Source organism: Symphalangus syndactylus, chromosome 13 (assembly GCF_028878055.3).
Source record: "Symphalangus syndactylus isolate Jambi chromosome 13, NHGRI_mSymSyn1-v2.1_pri, whole genome shotgun sequence".
Taxonomy (NCBI): domain Eukaryota; kingdom Metazoa; phylum Chordata; class Mammalia; order Primates; family Hylobatidae; genus Symphalangus; species Symphalangus syndactylus.
In genome coordinates this window covers 35,284,607-35,304,527 of record NC_072435.2, presented here as the reverse complement: position 1 = coordinate 35,304,527, position 19,921 = coordinate 35,284,607, and the positions used below count along the sequence as shown (strand labels likewise).

The following is a 19,921-nucleotide window of genomic DNA, read 5'->3' as shown; positions in this document are numbered from 1 at the left end:
TTCTTCCACCTGACGCTCACAGGTAGTTTCCTTTTGCTTGTGTGATGGGAATGAAGAAGATTGACATCGCCCTGGTTGAGAATCTGTAGGGGAGAGGCAGACAAGTCCGAACATGTTGCTCAACTCCTGTCCAGGGTGGACAGTCGAGGTGAAAGGGCTTCCTTGGGGAGCAGGTATCTGATCCTCAGTTACCCCTTCCCACAATAATGTATGAAGGATATGGAGGTGACAGCATTCAGCAGTGTAGCCTAGTGGCTAAGTCCTCTGACTTTGAAGCCACGTGGTCTGGGTTCAAGTCCCAGCTGTACTTCTAATCAGCTGTGTTACACTGGGAGCTTAGCCTCTCTGTGCCTTCAGTCTTCTTCTTTGTAAAATGTGGATACTTACAAGATAGCAGTACCCAGTGTGGAAATATGTGAGCCATGTGTGTAATTTTAAATTTTGTATTTATTTATTATTTTTTTAGATGCAGTCTCACTCTGTTGCCCAGGTTGGAGTGCATTGAGTTAGGATTTCGTTGTTTTTGTGTGTGTGTGTTTTGTTTTGTTTTGTTGTTGTTGTTTTTGTTTTGAGACAAAGTCTTGCTCTGTTGCCTAGACTGGAGTGTGGTGGCATGATCTGGGCTCACTGCAGCCTCCGCCTCCCAGGTTCAAGCAATTCTCCTGCCTCAGCCTCCCGAGTAGCAGGGATTACAGGCGCCTGCCACCATGCCCGGCTAATTTTTGTATTTTTAGTAGAGATGGGGGTTTCACTATGTTGGCCAGGCTGGTCTCGAACTCCTGACCTCAAATGATCTGCTTGCCTTGGCCTCCCAAAGTGCTGGGATTACAGGCATGAGCCACCGTGCCTGGCACTTTTTCATTTTTTACACTGACAAAACATTGTATATATTTATGATGTACAAGATGATGTTTTGAAATTTGTATACATTGTGGAATGAGTAAATTGAGCTAATTAACATACATATTACTGGCCAGGCACGGTGGCTCACACCTGTAATCCCAGCACTTTGGGAAGCCGAGACAGGTGGATCACAAGGTCAGGAGTTTGAGACCAGCCTGGCCAACATGATGAAACCTTGTCTCTACTAAAAATACAAAAGTTAGCTGGGTGTGGTGGCGGGTGCCTGTAATCCCAGCTACTCGGGAGGCTGAGGCAGGAGAATTGTTTGAACCCAGGAGGTGGAGGTAGCAGTGAGCCAAGATCGCGCCACTGCACTCCAGCCTGGGCAACAGGGTGAGACTCCATCTCAAAAACAAAACAAAACAAAATATATATATTACTCCCAATGCTTTTTTTTGAGAACCCCCAAAATCTACTCTCTCAGCAATTTCCAAGTACAGTCAGCTGTCTGTTCTGTGTCTCTATTTGCTTTTGGGCAAATGGAAAGAGGGCAGACAGCCTTCCTGCACCCAATGTTTTTTTTTTTTTTTCCTTGAGAAAGAGTCTCACTCTAGCCTGGAGTGCCATGGTGTGGTCTTGGCTCACTACAACCCCCACCTCCTGGGTTTAAGCAATTCTTGTGCCTCAACCTCCCGAGTAGCTGGGATTACAGGCGCCTACCACCACGCCTGGCTAATTTTTGTATTATTAGTAGAGATGGGGTTTCACCATGTTGGCCAGGCTGGTCTCGAACTGTTGACCTCAAGTGATCCACCCGCCTTGGCCTCCCAAAGTGCTGGGATTACAGGCATAAGCCACCGTGTCCGGCCTTTGCCCACTTCTTAATTGCCTTCAGTTCAACAGTCCTTATGCTAAAGGGGCATATTTTGGGGTGGCACAGTCTGTTTCCCCACATCTGTTTGCACAGCTCTAAGGGTATTGGGGGGTAGGGGCTCCAGTTAGTGATTACCATAAATGACAGCAGGTGTTATATGAAGGAAATATAGTATTTGGGGCTGAGGGTTAGGGAAGAAGATGGGGTAATCTCTAGGTGTTTGGGGCAAATAAGTGGTTGTTGGAATCATTCAGCAAGAGAGAGGAAAAGCAGCACCTAGAGCAGTGATTGGCTCCGTCACAGCCGTGTTAGGCTTGGAGTCGGTCAGCTATCTCCACAGGGCTAGCTGAGTATTTGATTCTGGAGGGGGGCTGGAGTTATAGGTTTGGATGTTCCAAGTGCATGAGAGGTTATTGAAACCATGCAGTGGCCAGGGAGGATGCTTGGTGAGCATGATCTAAAAGGGCTGAGATGCCTGTAATCCCTGGCTAATTTGTGTATTTTTAGTAGAGATGGGGTTTCACCATGTTGGCCAGGCTGGTCTGGAACCCCTGACCTCAAATGATCCACCTGCCTCGGCCTCCCAAAATGCTGGAATTACAGGTGAGTCACCGCACCCAGCAACCTGTGTAATTTTTCATGCTAGGTCTGATAAAGAGGTGGATAGTCATAGAGAAGTAGGATTGGGTTAAACAAAAAAAAAAAAAAAAAAGAAAGGATATTCTGCCAGTAAACTGGGGGAACTTAGCCAGGCCTGTTTGTTCAGATTCTTCTCTGTGTCCTGTGTCTTCAGAGATAAGATATTCCTCTCCTCCCGGGATAGGGAGGGCTGCTCTCACATGAGAGTCTTACAACCTGCTTTAGGAGAGAGGAGAAAAATGTGAGAATAACCTTCATGCCTTGGATATTTTTTTCAAGTGCCAAGGTGCTTGTTTATTCCTAAGAACCCATGATGTACCTGGCCCTGAGCTTGCTTCCAGGACACAATTATTTTCTAATAACCACATTTCAGAGGCTTGTGTGGGAACTTGCCTCTTTCATTCATCCGATATTTAATAAAGATGACTATCTTTCATTCATCCATCCATCTTCTATTCATCCATCTATTCACCCACTCATTCCTCCATCCATCCACCCCCCCATTCATCCATTCACTGATCCATTCATTCATCCACTCATCCATCCATTCATCCACTCATCCATCTATCCATTCATGCACTCACCCACCAACCCCTTCTTCCATCCATGCAGCCATCTTTCATTCATCCATCCATCTTCTATTCATCCATCTATTCACCCATTCATTCCTCCATCCATCCACCCACCCATCCATCCACTCATCAATCCATCTATCTGCTCATGCATCCATCTATCGTCTGTCCACTCATCCACCCATCCATTAATTCATCCAGCAAATAGTCACTAAATGCTCATTTTGTCCAAATATATCTACTTGAACTCTCTGCAAGGTCTGTGAAGCAGAATGATCACCTGGGGTCTTGTTAGACATGAAGAATCTCAGCAGGACCTTCCATATCGGAAACTGCATTTTAACGGATGATTCCTATGTGAATCAAATCTTGAGGGATACTGCTATAAACATTACCAATATTGACAAAAGTTGTCGAAAAGATTGGGAGGAAGCATGGTCAATGCTGGCATACACTGGTGACTCCATAAATGGTAGGACTGCTATTTTCAATTTTTATTATTGTAGCTTCCAGAATTGGACAGATCAGCACTGGACTAGCTCCTTTTTTTGTTTGGGATGGAGTTTTGCTCTTGTCATCCAGGCTGGAATGCAAGGGCATGATCTCAGCTCACTGCAACTTCCTTCTCCCAAGTTCAAGCGATTCTCTTGCCTCAACCTACTGAGTAGCTGAGATTACAGGCAGCCACCACTATGCCCAGCTAATTTTTGTATTTTTAGTAGAAGGGGGGTTTCACCATGTTGGTCAGGCTGGTCTCGAGCTCCTGACCTCAGGTGATCCACCTGCCTCGGCCTCCCAAAGTGCTGGGATTACAGGAGTGAGCCACCATGCCCGGCCTAGACTAGCTCTTTGTTTGCAAGGTTTGTTTGCAATTTGGGGTCTTGTTCAGGGAGGACTTATAGAGGATTGCCTCTTCTGAAGTATACTTATGGCTCTGAGTTTTCTAAATCACTGAAGAGGTAACACTGATCCTCTCTCCTCTCTCCTCTCCCCAGGAGGATTTACTCATCTGGACACCAGAGCCCTGCTAAGCCTGGTTGCAGCCACAGAAATCCTGGGTGGTCACCATGTACCCACATCTCAGCCTTCTGCAGAAGACCTGTGCCCTGATATGCCTATCTCCTGTGGGAGAACCCCGGGGACACGCTTACTGTCCAGAGTCAGGAACATGAGTGATGCTTCTGTGGACACCAAGAGGCAGCCAAACAAGAGAAAGCTGATCAGAAGGGCAGCATTCAGCCCAGTTCCTTCAAGGTCACCTGTGAGGCCAGAGGGTCCTATGACTTCCTGGAGGCTGGACACCAGAGGCCAGGGATGGGACCCCGGAGATCCCAGGACCCCAGTGTATCCCATGCCCACCGAGCAGTCACACCCTGCACACTCAGGGCTGAGGCACCGGCCACGTTCCCGCACCAGGACCGGAGACAGTAAGTCCTTGCCTTTTTAATCTTTTAACTAGACATTGGCCCTGCCAGTGTTTAAATGTCTTTGATTCTTTATTTATTGGTCTAGTCGACGTTGAAACTGTGCCTGATGCCAGAGGATGGGCAAATTGGTTGCAGCTTCTTGCAGTTTAGAGTCAACTAGTGAAGACAAGTTTGAAACAAATTATCACAATAAAACAGGATAATGTGGAGGATGGGGAAAGTATGTAGCATTCAGGCAGGTAGGGTGAACCTAGGGGAGGGAATCAGGAGTTTCTCTGCTAGTGAAATTTAAGCTGCAGTGAGGAGTTAACCAGCAAAGATGGCGTCCACACAATGTAAGGGTTTAGTGGATGTTTCTTCTCCCTCCTCCCACCCTCTTTTTTTTTTTCCTTTTTTTTGAGACAGAGTCTTGCTCTGTTGCCAGGCTGGAGTGCAATGGCAGGATCTCAGTTTACTGCAACCCCCACCTTTCAGGTTCAAGCGATTCTCCTGTCTCAGCCTCCTGAGTAGCTGGGACTACAGGCATGCACCACCACGCCCAGCTAATGTTTGTATTTTTAGTAGAGACGGGATTTCACCATGTTGGCCAGGATGGTCTTGATCTCTTGACCTCATGATCTTCCTGCATCGGCCTCCCAAAGTGCTGGGGTTACAGGCGTGAGCCACTGTGCTTGGCCCCAACCTCCTCTTTCTTTCTTCCTCCTTTTCTTCTCCTCCTGCTTACCTCTCCTTTTCTCCCTGACCTTCCCCTCCTTTCTTCCCCTCCTTCTTTTCTCTTCTTCCCCTTTCTCCTCCCCCTTCTTCTCCTCCTTCAATTATTTTATTTATTTATTTACTTATTTATTTTTCGAGACCAGATCTCACTCTGTCACCCAGGCTGGAGCACAGTGGCATGATCTGGGCTCACTGCAACCTCCGCCTCCCAGGTTCCAGCAATTCTCCAGCCTCAGCCTCCCAAGTAGCTAAGATTACAGGCACCTGCCAACACACTCGGCTAATTTTTGTATTTTTAGTAAAGACGGAGTTTCACCGTATTGGCCCGGATGGTCTCGAACTCCTGACCTTCGGTGATCTGCCCACCTCGGCCTCCCAAAGTGCCGGGATTACAGCCGTGAGCTGCCACACCTGGCCCTCCTTCAATTATTTTTAAAATGAATTACTATTTGTTTCTTGAGTCCTTCGAGTCATGGACAAAGCCTTTAGTTCTCTTTTGTCCAGATCTCAAGCTAAGGATGGTATTTACTGACCGGGTGCAGTGGCTCACGCCTGTAATCCCAGCACTTTGGGAGGCTGAGGCAGGTGGATCACTTGAGGTCAGGAGTTTGAGACCAGCCTGGCCAACATAGTGAAACCCCATCTCTACTAAAATACAAAAAATTAGCTGGGCTTGGTGGCAGGTGCTTGTTATCCCAGCTACTCGGAAGGCTGAGACAGGAGAATCACTGGAACCTGCGAGGCAGAGGTTGCAGTGAGCTGAGATCACGCCACTGCACTCCAGCCTGGGTGACAGAGTGAGACTCTGTCTTAAAAAAAAAAAAAAAAAGGATGGTTTTTACATGTTTGAAGGATTGGGGAAATCAACAACAACAAAAGAGGAAGACAGAGCAGGGTTCTCACGGCCCGTGAAACCTAAGATACTCACTCTGGGCCCTTACTGAAAGTTTGCCAAGACCTGGAATATATTATTTTTTATTTTATTTTATTTATTTATTTTTTGAGACAGAGTCTGTCTGTGTCGCCCAGGCTGGAATGCAGTGGCGCCATCTCGGCTCACTGCAACCTCCACCTCCTGGGTTCAAGTGATTCTCCTGCCTCAGCTTCCTGAGTAGCTGGGATGACAGGTGTGTACCACCACGCTTGGCCTGGAATATATTATTGTGATTTTCACTTGTTTCTTTTTACGTGTGTGTGTGGGGAGGGGCTGCTAGAAAATTTTAAAACACATATATGGCTTGCATTGCATTTCCACCATAAGAGCTACTTTAGAGCGTTTCCAGGGTCTGTCCCAGAGCAAGGCACATGTAAGGTGGGGAGGGACAGGGAGGCCAGTGGTTATTCTTGTACATCTCTGACTTCAGATTTCTGGATTTGAACCCCTGGTTGTGAACACACTGCTGAACTCATTGGTTCTCAGCAGCTCATCTATTCAATGTGGCTCTAAGAGCATTTAATGATATAGCACATTGGCCAGATATGGTGGCTCACACCTGTAATCCCAGTGCTTTGGGAGGCCAAGGCAGATTTCCTGAGCCCAGGAGTTCAAGACCACCCTGGGCAACATGGTAAAACCCCATCTTTACAAAAAAAATTAGCCAGGCGTGGTGGCAGGTTCCTGTAGTTCCAGCTACTCAGGAGGCTGAGGTGGGAGGATGGGTTGAGCCCAGGAGGCACAGGTTGCAGTGAGCCAAGATCGCATCACTGCACTCCAGGCCGGGCGCTCTGGCTCATGCCTATAATCCCAGCACTTTGGGAGGCCGAGGTGGGCGGATCACCTGAGGTCAGGAGTTCGAGACCAGCCTGACCAACATGGAGAAACCCCGTCTCTACTAAAAATACAAAAATTAGCAGGGCGTGGTGGTACACACCTGTAATCCTAGCTACTCAGGAGGCTGAGGCAGGAGAATCACGTGACCCCGGGAGGCAGAGGTTGCAGTGAGCCAAGATCATGCCATTGCACTCCAGCCTAGGCAACAAGAGCGAAACTCCATCTAAAAAAAAAGAGAGAGAGATAGCCCAAAGCAAACACTTAACACAATGCCTGGCTCACTGAAAGCATCAGGTGGAGGATGCCTCTTTTAAGTCATTTGCTGGAGACCCTCCAAGTCACTACCTCCTGGAGCCAAATGTGCTCTTTGCATATTTCAGGAGAGCTCAGTGCACCTCAGCCTTCTGGGCTTTCCTGGTCTGGCCTCACGGGAACACTTCCTTGCTGCCCTTCCCAGCTGCTTCTGTGAACACTTGAGATTAGCAGCCAGTCATGATGTTACCTGAGCTGGCTAACACCACAGGTGTGCGCAGGAGACCATGAAGATCAGTAGGGCGAGGCTGTCATGAGGCCAACTGTGCAATGAGAAGGGGTCCTCCCAGCAGCTGGGAAGTGCCATACAGCTTCTGCTGGGGAGCTGGAGGAAGTACGAGTCAGCTCCTGCCTGGCCAGCCAGTAAGAGCAGGGCAAGGTGTTGGCACTGGACATTTGGGAGTGTACGTGCCACCAGCTCCTGTCATCTGCTTTGTTTCCGAACTCAGAGTGAAGCAGACCTGTCTTGTGGACACTAACTTCCTTCATTCATTCCCTCGCTTGTTTGGCAAATATTTATTGAGCACCTGCTGGGTGGTAACGCCTGTATCAAAAACCATGGGATGTACAGTAAACAATGTGGTCAGGGTTTCTGCCTTTGCCAAGGCAGAAAATCAAGAAGGTAAAGGTTGTAAAAAAAGTCTGTGCAGCTGCAGGTTGTGGCATGTGCCTGTAGTCCTAGCTACTTTGGAGGCTGAGGTGGGAGGATCACTTGAGCTCAGAAGTTAGAGGCTGTAGTTTGTGATGATTGCTTGTGGATAGCCACTGTACTCCAGCCTGGGCAACATAGCAAGACCCCATCTCTTTTTTTTTTTTTGAGATGGAGTTTCACTCTTGTTGACCAGGCTGGAGTGCAATGGTGAGATCTTGGCTCACCGCAACCTCTGCCTCCCCGGTTCAAGCGATTCTCCTGCCTCAGCCTCCTGAGTAGCTGAGATTACAGGCACGCATGACCATGCCTGGCTAATTTTGTATTTTTAGTAGAAATGGGGTTTCTCCATGTTGGTCAGTCTGGTCCCAAACTCCCAACCTCAGGTGATCTGCCCCCCTTTGCCTCGCAAAGTGCTGGGATTACAGGTGGAGGCTGTAGTGAGCCAAGATCATGCCATTGCACTCCAGCCTGGACAACGAGAATGAAACTCCGTCTCAATAAGTAAATAAATAAATAAATCTATAGAGGGTATGTAATTTTGTTACATGCATAAATTGTATAGTGGTGAAGTCAGGGCTTTTGGGGTATCCATCACCCCAATAATGTACATCATAGCCATTAAGTAATTTCTCATCACCCTACCATGTCTGCTCTATCATTCTACTCTCTGCATCCACATGAACACATATTTTAGCACCCACATATGAGTGAGAACACTCAATATTTGACTGTGTGTCTGACCTGTTTCATTTAAGATAATGACCTCCAGTTCCATCCCTGTTGCAGTAAAAGACATGATTTCATGGCTCAAAGACTTTTTTTTATGGCTGTGTGGTATTCCGCTGTGTATATGTACTACATTTTCTTTAGCCAATCCTCTGTGGATGGACATTTAGGCTGATTTCTTATCTTTGCTATTGTGAGTAGTGCTGTGAGAAACCTACAAGTGCAGGTATCTGTTTGTTTTGAGACAGAGTCTTGCTCTATCACCCAGGCTGGAGTGCAGTGGCGTGATCTCAGCTCACTGCAACCTCTTTTTCCTGGGTTCAAGTGATCCTTGTGCCTCAGTCTTCCGAGTAGCTGGGATTACAGGCACCTGCCACCACGTCTGGCTAATTTTTGTATTTTTAGTAGAGATGGGATTTCACTACATTGGCCAGGCCAGTCTCGAACTCCTGACCTCAAATGATCTGTCCACCTCGGCATCTCAAAGTGCTGGGATTACAGGCTTAGCCACCATGCCCAGCCAGGTATCTTTTTGATATATTGATTTCTTTTTTTTTTTTTTTTTTTTGAGTATATGCCCAGTAGCAGGATTGCTGGATCAAATGATAATTCTATTGTTTAGTTATTTGAGAAATTTTTTTTTTTTTTTTGAGACGGAATCTCACTCTGTCGCCCAGGCTGGAGTGCAGTGGCGCGATCTCGGCTCACTGCAAGCTCCGTCTCCCAGGTTCATGCCATTCTCCTGCCTCAGCCTCCCACGTAACTGGGACTACAGGTGCCCGCCACCATGCCTGGCTAATTTTTTGTATTCTTAGTAGAGACGGTTTCACCATATTAGCCAGGATGGTCTCAATCTCCTGATCTCATGATCTGCCCTCCCCAGCTTCCCAAAGTGTTGGGATTACAGGCGTAAGCCACCGCACCCAGCCTATTTGAGAAATGTTCATACTGTTTTCCATAGAGGTCGAACTAATTTACACTCTGACCAACAGTGTACAAGCGTTCCCTTTTCTCAGCATTTTCATCAAAATCTGTTATTAAATATTTTTTGTCTTTTAAATAATAGTCAATAGGAACACACTTCAGGGATCTACTGCATGGGATGATGGCCATAGTTAGCAATCATGTATATTTAAACATTGCTAACAAAGCCTTTTTTTTTTTTTTTTTTTTGCGGCAGGGCCTCACTCTGTCCCCTAGGCTGGTGTGCAGTGGTGGATCATAGCTCACTGCTACCTCCGCCTCCCTGGTTCAGGTGATCCTCCTGCCTCAGCCTCCTGAGTAGCTGGGACTACAGGTGCATGCCACCAGACCTAGCTAATTTTTGTATTTTTTTTTTTTTTTTTTTTTGAGACGGAGTTTCATTCTTATTGCCCAGGCTGGAGTGCAATGGCACGATCTCGGTCACTGTAACCTCTGCCCCCCAGGTTCAAGCAATTATCCTGCCTCAGCCTCCTGAGTAGCTGGGATTACAGGCATGCACCACCACGCCTGGCTAATTTTGTATTTTTAGTAGAGACAGGGTTTCTCCATGTTGGTCAGGCTGTTCTCCATCTCCCGACCTCAGGTGATCCACCTGCCTCGACCTCCCAAAGTGCTGGGATTACAGGCGTAAGCCACCATGCTGGGCTAATTTTTGTATTTTTTGTAGAGATGGGGTTTCGCTGTGTTTCCCTAGCTCATCTCAAACTCCTGGGCTCAAGCTATCCACCTACCTCAGCCCCACAAAGTGCTAGGATTACAGGCATGAGCCACCTCGTCCAGCCTAATAAAGCTTATTTTAAACATTCTCGTCCCCCCAAAAAATGCTAAGTAGGTGATGTGATAGATATGTTAATTAGCTTGATTTATGGCTGGGCACGGTGGTTTACGCCTGTAATCCCAGCACTTTGGGAGGCCAAGGTAGGCGGATCATCTGAGGTCAGGAGTTCGAGACCATTCTGGCCAACATGGCAAAACCCCGTCTCTACTAAAAGTACAAAAAATTAGCCAGGCGTGGTAGCCTGTGCCTGTAATCCCAGATACTCAGGAGGCTAAAGGAGGAGAATCTCTTGAACTCTGGAGGCGGAGGTTGCAGTGAGCCGAGATTGCGCCACTGCACTCCAGCCTGGGCGACAGAGCGGAACTCCTTCTCAAACAAAAACAAAAACAAAAATTAGCTTGATTTAATCTGTCTACAATGTGTTCATGGATCAAAATATCACATTGTACTCTGTAAATATATACCATATGTGTCAGTTAACCTTTTTTTTTTTTAAAGTAGATTAGAAATGTTTTAATTAAATTGTCAACATCTTAGGGAATTTTTGTTAACTCTGAAGATTTCACATGATTAGCTAGATATTTGGTTATTCCAGTGTCTGCAGCACTGGGGAGAGTGTGTCCACCGGGGTCATTTTTGGGGGTTCAGATTTTCCTGAAATGCTGTCATCCAGGGTCCAGCTCAGCTCCATCCTCAACTTCTTCCCCTGCTCACTCAGAACATCTTGGTTTCCCCTCTCCTTGAAATAGCTTGTGGATTTTTGCCAGGTGCAATGTGCACTGGCTCACGCCTGTAATCCCAGCACTTTGGGAGGCCGAGGCAGGCAGATCACCTGAGGTCAGGAGTTCGAGATCAGCCTGGCCAACATGGTGAAACTCTGTCTCTACTAAAAATACAAAAATTAGTTGGGCGTGGTGGTGCACGCCTGTAGTCCCAGCTATTCAGGAGGCAGGAGAATCGCTTGAACCTGGGAGGCGGAGATTGCAGTGAGCCAAGATCACACCACTGCACTTCAGCCTAGGTGACAGAGTGAGACTCTGTCTCAAAAAAAAAAAAAATAGCTTGAGGGTTTTTTTCTGAAGTAACAGCTCTCTCTTCTAGATATTAGTTAAGAAGTCCAGGTGGAGTGTGGTGGCTCACACCCATAATCCCAGCACTTTAGGAGGCCGAGGCAGGAGAATTTGCTTCAGCCCAGGAGCTGGAGACCAGCCTAGGCAACATGGCAAAACTCCATCTCTTCAAAAAATACAAAAATTAGCCAGGCATGGTGGTGTGCACCTGTAGTCCCAGCTACTCACGAGACTGAGGTGGGAGGATGGCTTAAGCCTGGGAGGTCGAGGTTGCATTGAGCTATGATAACACCACTGCACTCCAGCCTAGGTGACAGAGGGAGACCCTGTCTCAAAAAACAAAAACAAAAGCAACGCCCAGTGGCAGGTTCACTTACTATTATGAAATCCAAACAGAAAAGTCCAACTTCTCTGACTCTGTAGAGTTCAATAAGAGCCTCTTTGAAGTGACTTCACATAAGCAACAAAAATTGATTTGGAGTTCGGGCGCAATGGCGCACACCTGTAATCCTAGCACTTTGGGAGGCCGAGGTGGGAGGATTGCTTGAGGCCAAGAGTTCAAGACCAACCTGGCCAACATAGCAAGACCTCACCTCTATACAAGAAAAAACAATTGAAAAAAAAAGAAGGCCAGGCACAGTGACTCACGCCTGTAATCCCAGCACTTTGGGAGGCCAAGGTGGGTGGATCACCAGGTCAGGAGTTTGAGACCAGCCTGGCCAACGTGGTGAAACCCCGTCTCTACTAAAAATACAAAAATTAGCCAGGTGTGGTGGCGCACACCTGTAATCCCAGCTACTCAGGAGGCTGAGGCAGGAGAATTGCTTGAAGCTAGGAGGCGGAGGTTGCAGTGAGCCGAGATTGCACCTGTGCACTCTAGCCCGGTGACAGTGCGAGACTCCATCTCAAAATAATAATAATAATAAATAAAAATTAAAAAAATTTATTTGGAAAAGTGAAGGCCTCTGTCCTCCACAAAAAAAAGCCTCCTCCACTTCCCAGTCAATGAAGTAGGCACGAGTCAGTTGGTGTGTGGCATTTGTATCAGCTCTCATCATGTAACAAATTACTCTGAAATGAATGGGCTCAAAACAACATTTATTATCTCACAGTTCCAGTAGGCCAGGACTCTGGGCTGGGTTTTCTGCCTCAAGGTCTCTCCTAGACTGGGATCCAGATGTCATCCAAGGCTGCCATCATTGTAAGGATCAGCTAGGGGAGGATTGACATCTAAGCTCACTGTTGGCAGGATTTAGTCCCAGTGGCTATTAGATTAAGGTCCTCAGTGTCAGCCAGGTGTGGTGGCTCACGCCTGTAATCCCAGCACTTTGGGAGGCCGAGGCGGGCGGATCACCTGAGGTTGGGAGTTTGAGACCAGCATGACCAACGTGGAGAAACCCCGTCTCTACTAGAAATACAAAATTACTGAGCGTGGTGGGCATGCCTGTAATCCCAACTACTCGGGAGGCTGAGGCAGGAGAATCGCTTGAACCCGGGAGGGGAAGTTTGCAGTGAGCTGAGATCGAGCCATTGCACTCCAGCCTGGGCAACAAGAGCGAAACTCTGTCTCAAAAACAAACAACAAACAAACAAAAAGAAAAAATTAGCCGGATGTGGTGGCACACGCCTGTGGTCTCAGCTACTCGGGAGCTGAGACAGAAGAATCACTTGAACCTGGGAGGTGGAGGTTGCAGTGAGCAGAGATCACACCACTGCACTCCAGCCTGGGCGACAGAGCGAGACTCTGTCTCAAACAAAACAAAACAAAAAAACCCTCAGTGTCATTGCCACGCGGCTTTCTCCCAGGTGGCCGCTTGTTTTTTCAAAGCATGCAAGCCAAGAAGGAGCTAGATGGAGTGCAGTGAGATGGAAATCGCAGTCTTTTGTAACCTAATCACAAAAGTGACACACTATTGCTTTTGCCGGTTTCTGTTCCTTAGAACTGAGTCATTAGGTTCGGCCCACACTGGAGGCCAGGCATATTAGGCCATTCTTGCATTGCTAAAAAGAAATACCTGAGACTGGGTAATTTATTTATTTATTTCTTATTTTTATTTATTTATTTTTTTGGAGACAGAGTTTCGCTCTTGTTGCCCAGGCTGCAGTGCAATGGCATGATCTCAGCTCACTGCAACCTCCGCCTCCCGGGGCTCAAGCGATTTTCCTGCCTCAGCCTCCCGAGTAGCTGGGATTACAGGCATGCACCACCATGCCTGGCTAATTTTGTATTTTTAGTAGAGACAGGCTTTCTCCATGTTGGTCAGGCTGGTCTCAAACTCCTGACCTCAAGTGATCTGCCCGCCTCAGCCTCCCAAAGTGTTGGGATTACAGGCGTGAGCCACCAGGCCCCACCTATTTTTTTAATTTTGTGAGACAGAGTCTTGCTCTGTTGCCCAGGCAGGAGTGCAGTGGCGAGACCTCGGCTAACTGCAAGCTTCACTTCCTCGGCTCAAGTGATTCTCCTGCCTCAGCCTTCTGAGTAGTTGGGATTACAGGCACGCGCCACCACGCCTGGCTAATTTTTGTATTTTTAGTAGAGAGGGAGTTTCACCATGTTGGCCAGGCTGGTCTCAAACTCCTGAGCTCAAGTGAGGTCCTCTCCTTGGCCTCCCAAAGTGCTGAGATTACAGACGTGAGCCACTGCACCTGGCCAACATTATCTATCTTTTAGGCATCCAACCTCAGGTTGCATGGAGCCCCAGATTAGAGTCAACCCCCTCCTCGTGGGTCCAACCCACTGTTGTCACCTAAGGGGCATGGACCTATTTCTTATTCATCACCCACCTGGGCAGTGTCACTCTGAGCCCCCTGGGGGCAGGGGCTGTAACCCTCAGTCACTGTCACATCCTCATACCTGATACTCTCCCTGGTACCTGTCAGCCCCTGGCAAAAGTCTGACAGTGTGAACTGAGTCATTGCCCCCTCTTCTCCCGCCCCACTACCAGCTCCTTTATTGCTATTTACAGCGTGTTTTAATTTTCTAGGGCTGCAGTGACAAAGTACCACAGACTAGGTGACTTCAACAACAGAAATTTAGTGTCTCACCATTCTGGAAGCCAGAAGTCCGGGATCAAGGTGTGGACAGGGTTGGTTCCTTCTGGGGCTGTGGAGGGAAGGATCTGTCCTATGTCTCTCTCCCAGCATCTGGTCGTTTGCTAACTTTTTTTTTTTTTTTTTTTTTGAGACAGAATTTCACTCTGTTGCCCAGCTGGAGTGCAGTGGCGCGATCTTGGCTCACTGCAACCTCTGCCTCCCAGGTTCAAATGATTCTCCTGCCTCAGCCTCCCCAGTAGGTGGAATTGCAGGTGCCCACCAGGATGCCCAGCTAATTTTTGTATTTTTAGTAGAGATGGGGTATTGCCATGTTGGCCAGGCCGGTCTTGAACTCGGCCTCGAGCCATCCTCCTGCCTCAGCCTCCCAAAATGCTGAGATTACAGGTGTGATCCACCACGCCTGGCCTTATTTGCTGACAATCTTCGAGGTTCCTTGGCTTGTGGATGCCTCACTCCAATCTCTGCTGTCATCTTCATATGGGCTTCTCTCTGTGTACGTCTGTCTTAGTGCCCAAATCTCCCCCCCAACCTTTTTTTTTTTGTTTTGAGATGGAGTCTCACTCTGTCACCCAGGCTGGAGTGCAGTGGCATGGTCTTGGCCCACTGCAATCTCCACCTCCCGGGTTCAAGCAATTCTCCTTCCTCAGCCCCCTCCCCAGGTAGCTGGAATGACAGGCACGCACCACGCCTGGCTAATTTTTGTATTTTTAGTAGAGATGGGGTTTCACCATGTTGGCCAGGCTGGTCTCTAACTCCTGACCTCGTGATCCACCCACCTTGGCCTCCTAAAGTGCTGGGTTTACAAGCGGGAGCCACCATGCCTGGCCTCAAATTTCTCCTTTTTAATGGGACACCAGTCCTATTGGATTAGAGCCCATCCTGGTGGCCTCGTTTCCAATATTTCTAAATAAAGTCACATTCTGAGAGGTACTGGGCATTAGGACATCAATGTCTATTTTTCAGGGGGACACAATTCAACCCATGGGACTTCTGGCTTCAGAGTCACCCATACTTGAAATCATAATTATCTTTGCCTCCACCCTTTACATAATTCAGTAAATATGGAAAGATGGACTTACTAAGTGTAATAGGGGATTGAGCTGAGGGCTGGAGACCCCACAGCAGGTCTTAATCCTGCTTTTAAGATTTACAATCAGGAAAGAACAGGTGTGCTTTAAAAAAAAAAATTTATTTTTGGACAAGATCTTGCCCTGTCACCCAGGCTGAAGTGAGGCATGATAATGGCTCACTGCAGCTTCAAACTCTTAGGCTCAATCTTCCCACCTCAGCCTCCTGAGTAGCTGATACTACAGGTGTGCACCAACATGCCTGGCTAATTTATTATTTTTTTAAATTAATTAATTTATTTTTTTTGAGACAGAGTCTCGCTCTCTGGCCAGGCTGGAGTGCAGTGGCACGATCTTGGCTCACTGCAACCTCTACCTCCTGGGTTCAAGCGATTCTCCTGCCTCAGCCTCCCGAGTAGCTGGGTTTACAGGTGTACACCACCACACTCAGCTAATTTTTGCATTTTTAGTAGAGACGGGGTTTCACCATGTTGGCCAGGCTGGTCTCGAACTCCTGACCTTGTGATCCACCCGCCTTGGCCTCCCAAAGTGCTGAAATTACAGGCATGAGCCACCGCACCTGGGAGCCTGGCTGATTTTTTAGCTTTCTGTAGAGATGGGGGTCTTGCTATGTTGCCCAGGCTGGTCTCAAACTTCTGGGTTCTACTGATCCTCCCACCTCGGCTTTCCAAAGTGCTGGGATTACAGGCATGAGCCACCGTGCCAGCCCAGATGTGCCTTTGAAACCCCTGTTTTTCAGGTTCCATTGCCTGGGGAGGATAAAAGCAAACAGATTTAGTAATTGCAAATAATTGCAAGAAAATATTTCCTTGGCCCTGCCCCACTCCTGCTTTTCTGAAGTCTCTCAAAGTCTCCCCCAGGGTGACTGCAGGTGTCTCACACCCTCTCACAGATAAACATGCTTGATGCCACTTCACCAGCTTTGCTGGAAGGGCACCGGGAGTCCTCATTTCAGCCTCACAGCCATGCTGCAAAGTAGGTGCTGTCATTACCCATTTCAAATGCACAAAACACTGAAGTCATTGCCCAAGACGGCACACCTGGGAACTGGTGGAGCTGTCATTTTTTTTTTTTTCTTTCTTTCTTTTTTTTTTTTTTTTGAGATGGAGTCTCGCTCTGTTGCCCAGGCTGGAGTGCAGTGGTATGATCTCGGCTCTGTGCAACCTCCACCTCCTGAGTTCAAGCAATTCTCCTGCCTCGGCCTCCTGAGTAGCTGGGATTACAGGCACCCACCACCACACCCGGCTAATTTTTGTATTTTTAGTAGAGACGGGGTTTCACCATGTTGGCCAGGCTGGTCTCAAACTCCTGACTTTGTGATCTACTGGCCTTGGCCTCCCAAAGTGCTGGGATTACAGGTGTGAGCCACTGTGCCCGGCCTGTCATTCCCATCTTTATGTCTGTGGGTGCTCAGTGTTTAGCTCCTTAGAGGTGAAAACACGTGGTATTTGGTCTTCTGTTTCTGCATTAATTCACTTAGAATAATGGTCTTTGATTTAAACCCAGTGTGTCTGGTTCCCTAGCTTGTGCTTAAAACCTCACCTCAATAAATCATTAGCACAGGTTGATGGGACAGAAAGCAGGTCAGAAGAAGGAAGGGCATAGCCATGTGAGAAGGGAAGCCCTTCTGGGATTTAAACTCAGGTGAATCTGACTTCAAAGCCATGTATACTCTTATTTTCCCCTTTTGAAGGTGAAATTAGAATTTGTATGCAGTAACATGCAAAAATGCAAGGCATTTCCCCCAAAATCTTATCATAAAAAATTCAAACATAGAAATAATTTTGCAGGCCAGATGCAGTGGCTCATGCCTGCAATCCCAGCACTTTGGGCGGGGGTCAAGGCGGGAGGATCACTTGAGCCCAGGAGGTCGAGGATGCAGTGAACTATGATTGTGTCACTGCACTCCAGACCAGGGTGACAGAGTGAGACCCTGTCTCACAAAAGAAGAAAGAAGAAGGAGGAGGTCTAGGAAGGAAGGAAGAAGGAAGAAGAGGAAGAGGTTTCAGAAAGAGAGAGAAAGAAAGAAAGAGAAATAAGAAAGAAGAGGAGGAGGAGAAGGAGAAGAAGAAGAAGAGGAAGAAGGAGAAGAAGGAGAAGGAGGAGGAGGAAGAGGCGGCGGTGGCGAAGGAGGAGGAGGAGGAGGAGGAGAGTAGTTCCAGATTAGGCTGGGCAATGGAGCGAGACCTCATTTCTACAAAAAAGTAAAAAATTAGCTGGGCGTGGTAGTGCATGCTTGTAGTCCCAGCTACTTAGGAGGCTGAGATGGGAGGATCGCTTGAGCCCAGGAGGTCAAGGGTGCAGTGAACTATGATTGTGCCACTGCACGCCAGAGCCTGGGCAACAGAGTAAGACCCTGTCTAAAAAAAAAAAAAAAAAAAAAAAAAAAAAAAAGATGAAGGAGGAGAAAAATAATTTTGCAGTGAACTCTCATATACCCATCCCCTAGATTCTGTAATTCACATTTTGTCAAACTTGCTTTACCACACATCTGCGCATCCACCCATTTGTCTGTCTGCCTTATTCAACCATTTTTAGGTTGAATTTCAAGGAAGCTGCATTCATCAGTATCATCCTTTCCTAAATAGTTCTTCATGAAGGCTGGGCACAGTGGCTCACGCCTGTAATCCCAGCACTTTCAGAGGCCAAGGTGGGCAGATCACTTGAGTCCAGGAGTTCAAGACCAGCCAGGTAAACATGACAAAACCCTAAAAAACTAAAAAACAAACAAACAAAAAAAATTAGACGGGCATTGTGGCGCACACCTGTAGTCCCAGCTACTCAGGTGGCTGAAGCACTAGAATCACTTGAAACCAGAGGCAGAGGTCGCAATGAGCCAAGATCGTGCCATTGCACTCCAGCCTGGGTGAAAGAGCAAGACTCTGTCTCAAAAAAAAAAAAAAAAAAAAAGAAATTAGGAGTCCTGGCACAGTGGCTCATGCCTGTAGTCCCAGCACTTTGGGAGGCAGAGGCAGGAAGATTGCTCAAGCCCAGGAATTCCAGGCCAGCCTGGGCAACATAGCAAGACCCTGTCTCTAAAAATAAATAAATAAATAAATAAAAATAAAAGTAAACAAAATGTTCTTCATGCAAAGCATTAGCTAGAGGTCAGTATTCATGTATAGAATTTTATCTTTTGAGGTCAAGTTTACACTCAACTAAATTCACAGATCTCAAGTGTACGTTGGTTAAGTTTGAACAAATGCATACATCTGTCTAACCCAAATCCCTACTAAGATATACAACATCAGCATCACCACAGAAAGATATAGAATACTATCCTCCTCTATTTTTCCCTTTATAAGGAGGTATAATTTATACTCACGAAAATCCACTCATCTTAAGTGCTCAATAAACTGTTCTGAGAGCCATAGCTTTTAGCCACTGGACTATACTTGAAGTCATGTCTTTTCTTGATAACCGGATTTTTCTTTAGTCTAGACTCTTTTGGCCAGGTGCGGCGGCTCATGCTTGTAATCCCAGCACTTTGGGAGGCCAAGGAGGGTGGACCACCTGAGGTCAGGAGTTTGAGACCAGCCTGGCCAACATGGTGAAACCCTGTCTCTACTAAATATACAAAAAATTAGCTGGGCATGGTGGCAGGTGCCTGTATTCCCAGCTACTCAGGTGACTGAGGCAGGAGAATCCCTTAGACCCAGGAGGCAGAGGTTGCAGTGAGCTGAGATCATGCCACTGCACTCTAGCTTGGGGGGCAGAGTGAGACCCTGTCTCAAAAAAAAAAAAGACTCTTTGGTATTCACATCAATCGGTGGTTCTCAATTAGGAGTGATTTTGCCCCCAGGGGACAGTTGGCAATATCTGGAGACATTTTGGTTGTCACCCCTGGGAGGTGGAATGAGGCTACCAACATCTCATGGGTAGAGGCCAGAGAAACTGCTAACACTCTACAGCACACGGGACAGCCCCTGCACCCCCACAGCAAAGAATTATCTACCCTAAAATGTCAATAGTGCCAAGATGGAGAAACTTGATATTAATAGACCTCAAATCCTCCAATCCATCCATCTTCCAGAACTGCACACATGTGTCTGGAGATGGAAACTGAGCCAGCTTGGGTTGTATCAAGGGGTCCTGCACCCCATATACAAGGAACCACACACCGTGGTAAGAAGGAAGATGACTCATCAAAGGGGTACAGAAAGGCCAGGCACAGTGGCTCACGCCTGTAATCCCAGCACTTTGGGAGGCTGAGGCCGATGGATCAGTTGAGGTCAGGAGTTCGAGACCAGCCTGACCAACATGGTGAAACCCCATCTCTACTAAAAATAAGAAAATTTGCCAGGTGTGGTGGCAGGTGCCTGTAGTCCCAGCTACTCGGGAGTCTGAGGTAGGAGAATCACATGAACTCGTGAAGCAGAGGTTGCAGTGAACTGAGATGGCGCCACTGCACTCCAGC

General features: G+C 47.4%; 1 protein-coding gene across 1 annotated transcript in view; it reads left to right on the top strand.

Annotated features, from left to right (window-relative positions):
- The window catches only part of MUC16 (mucin 16, cell surface associated), a 215,135-nt gene that overhangs the window by 25,788 nt on the left and 169,426 nt on the right, over window positions 1-19,921 (top strand). Inside the window, exon 2 of the mRNA XM_055237836.1 lies at window positions 3,924-4,355. Within this exon, the coding sequence (XP_055093811.1) occupies window positions 3,924-4,355 (432 nt within the window). The remainder of the gene's footprint in view (window positions 1-3,923; window positions 4,356-19,921) is intronic.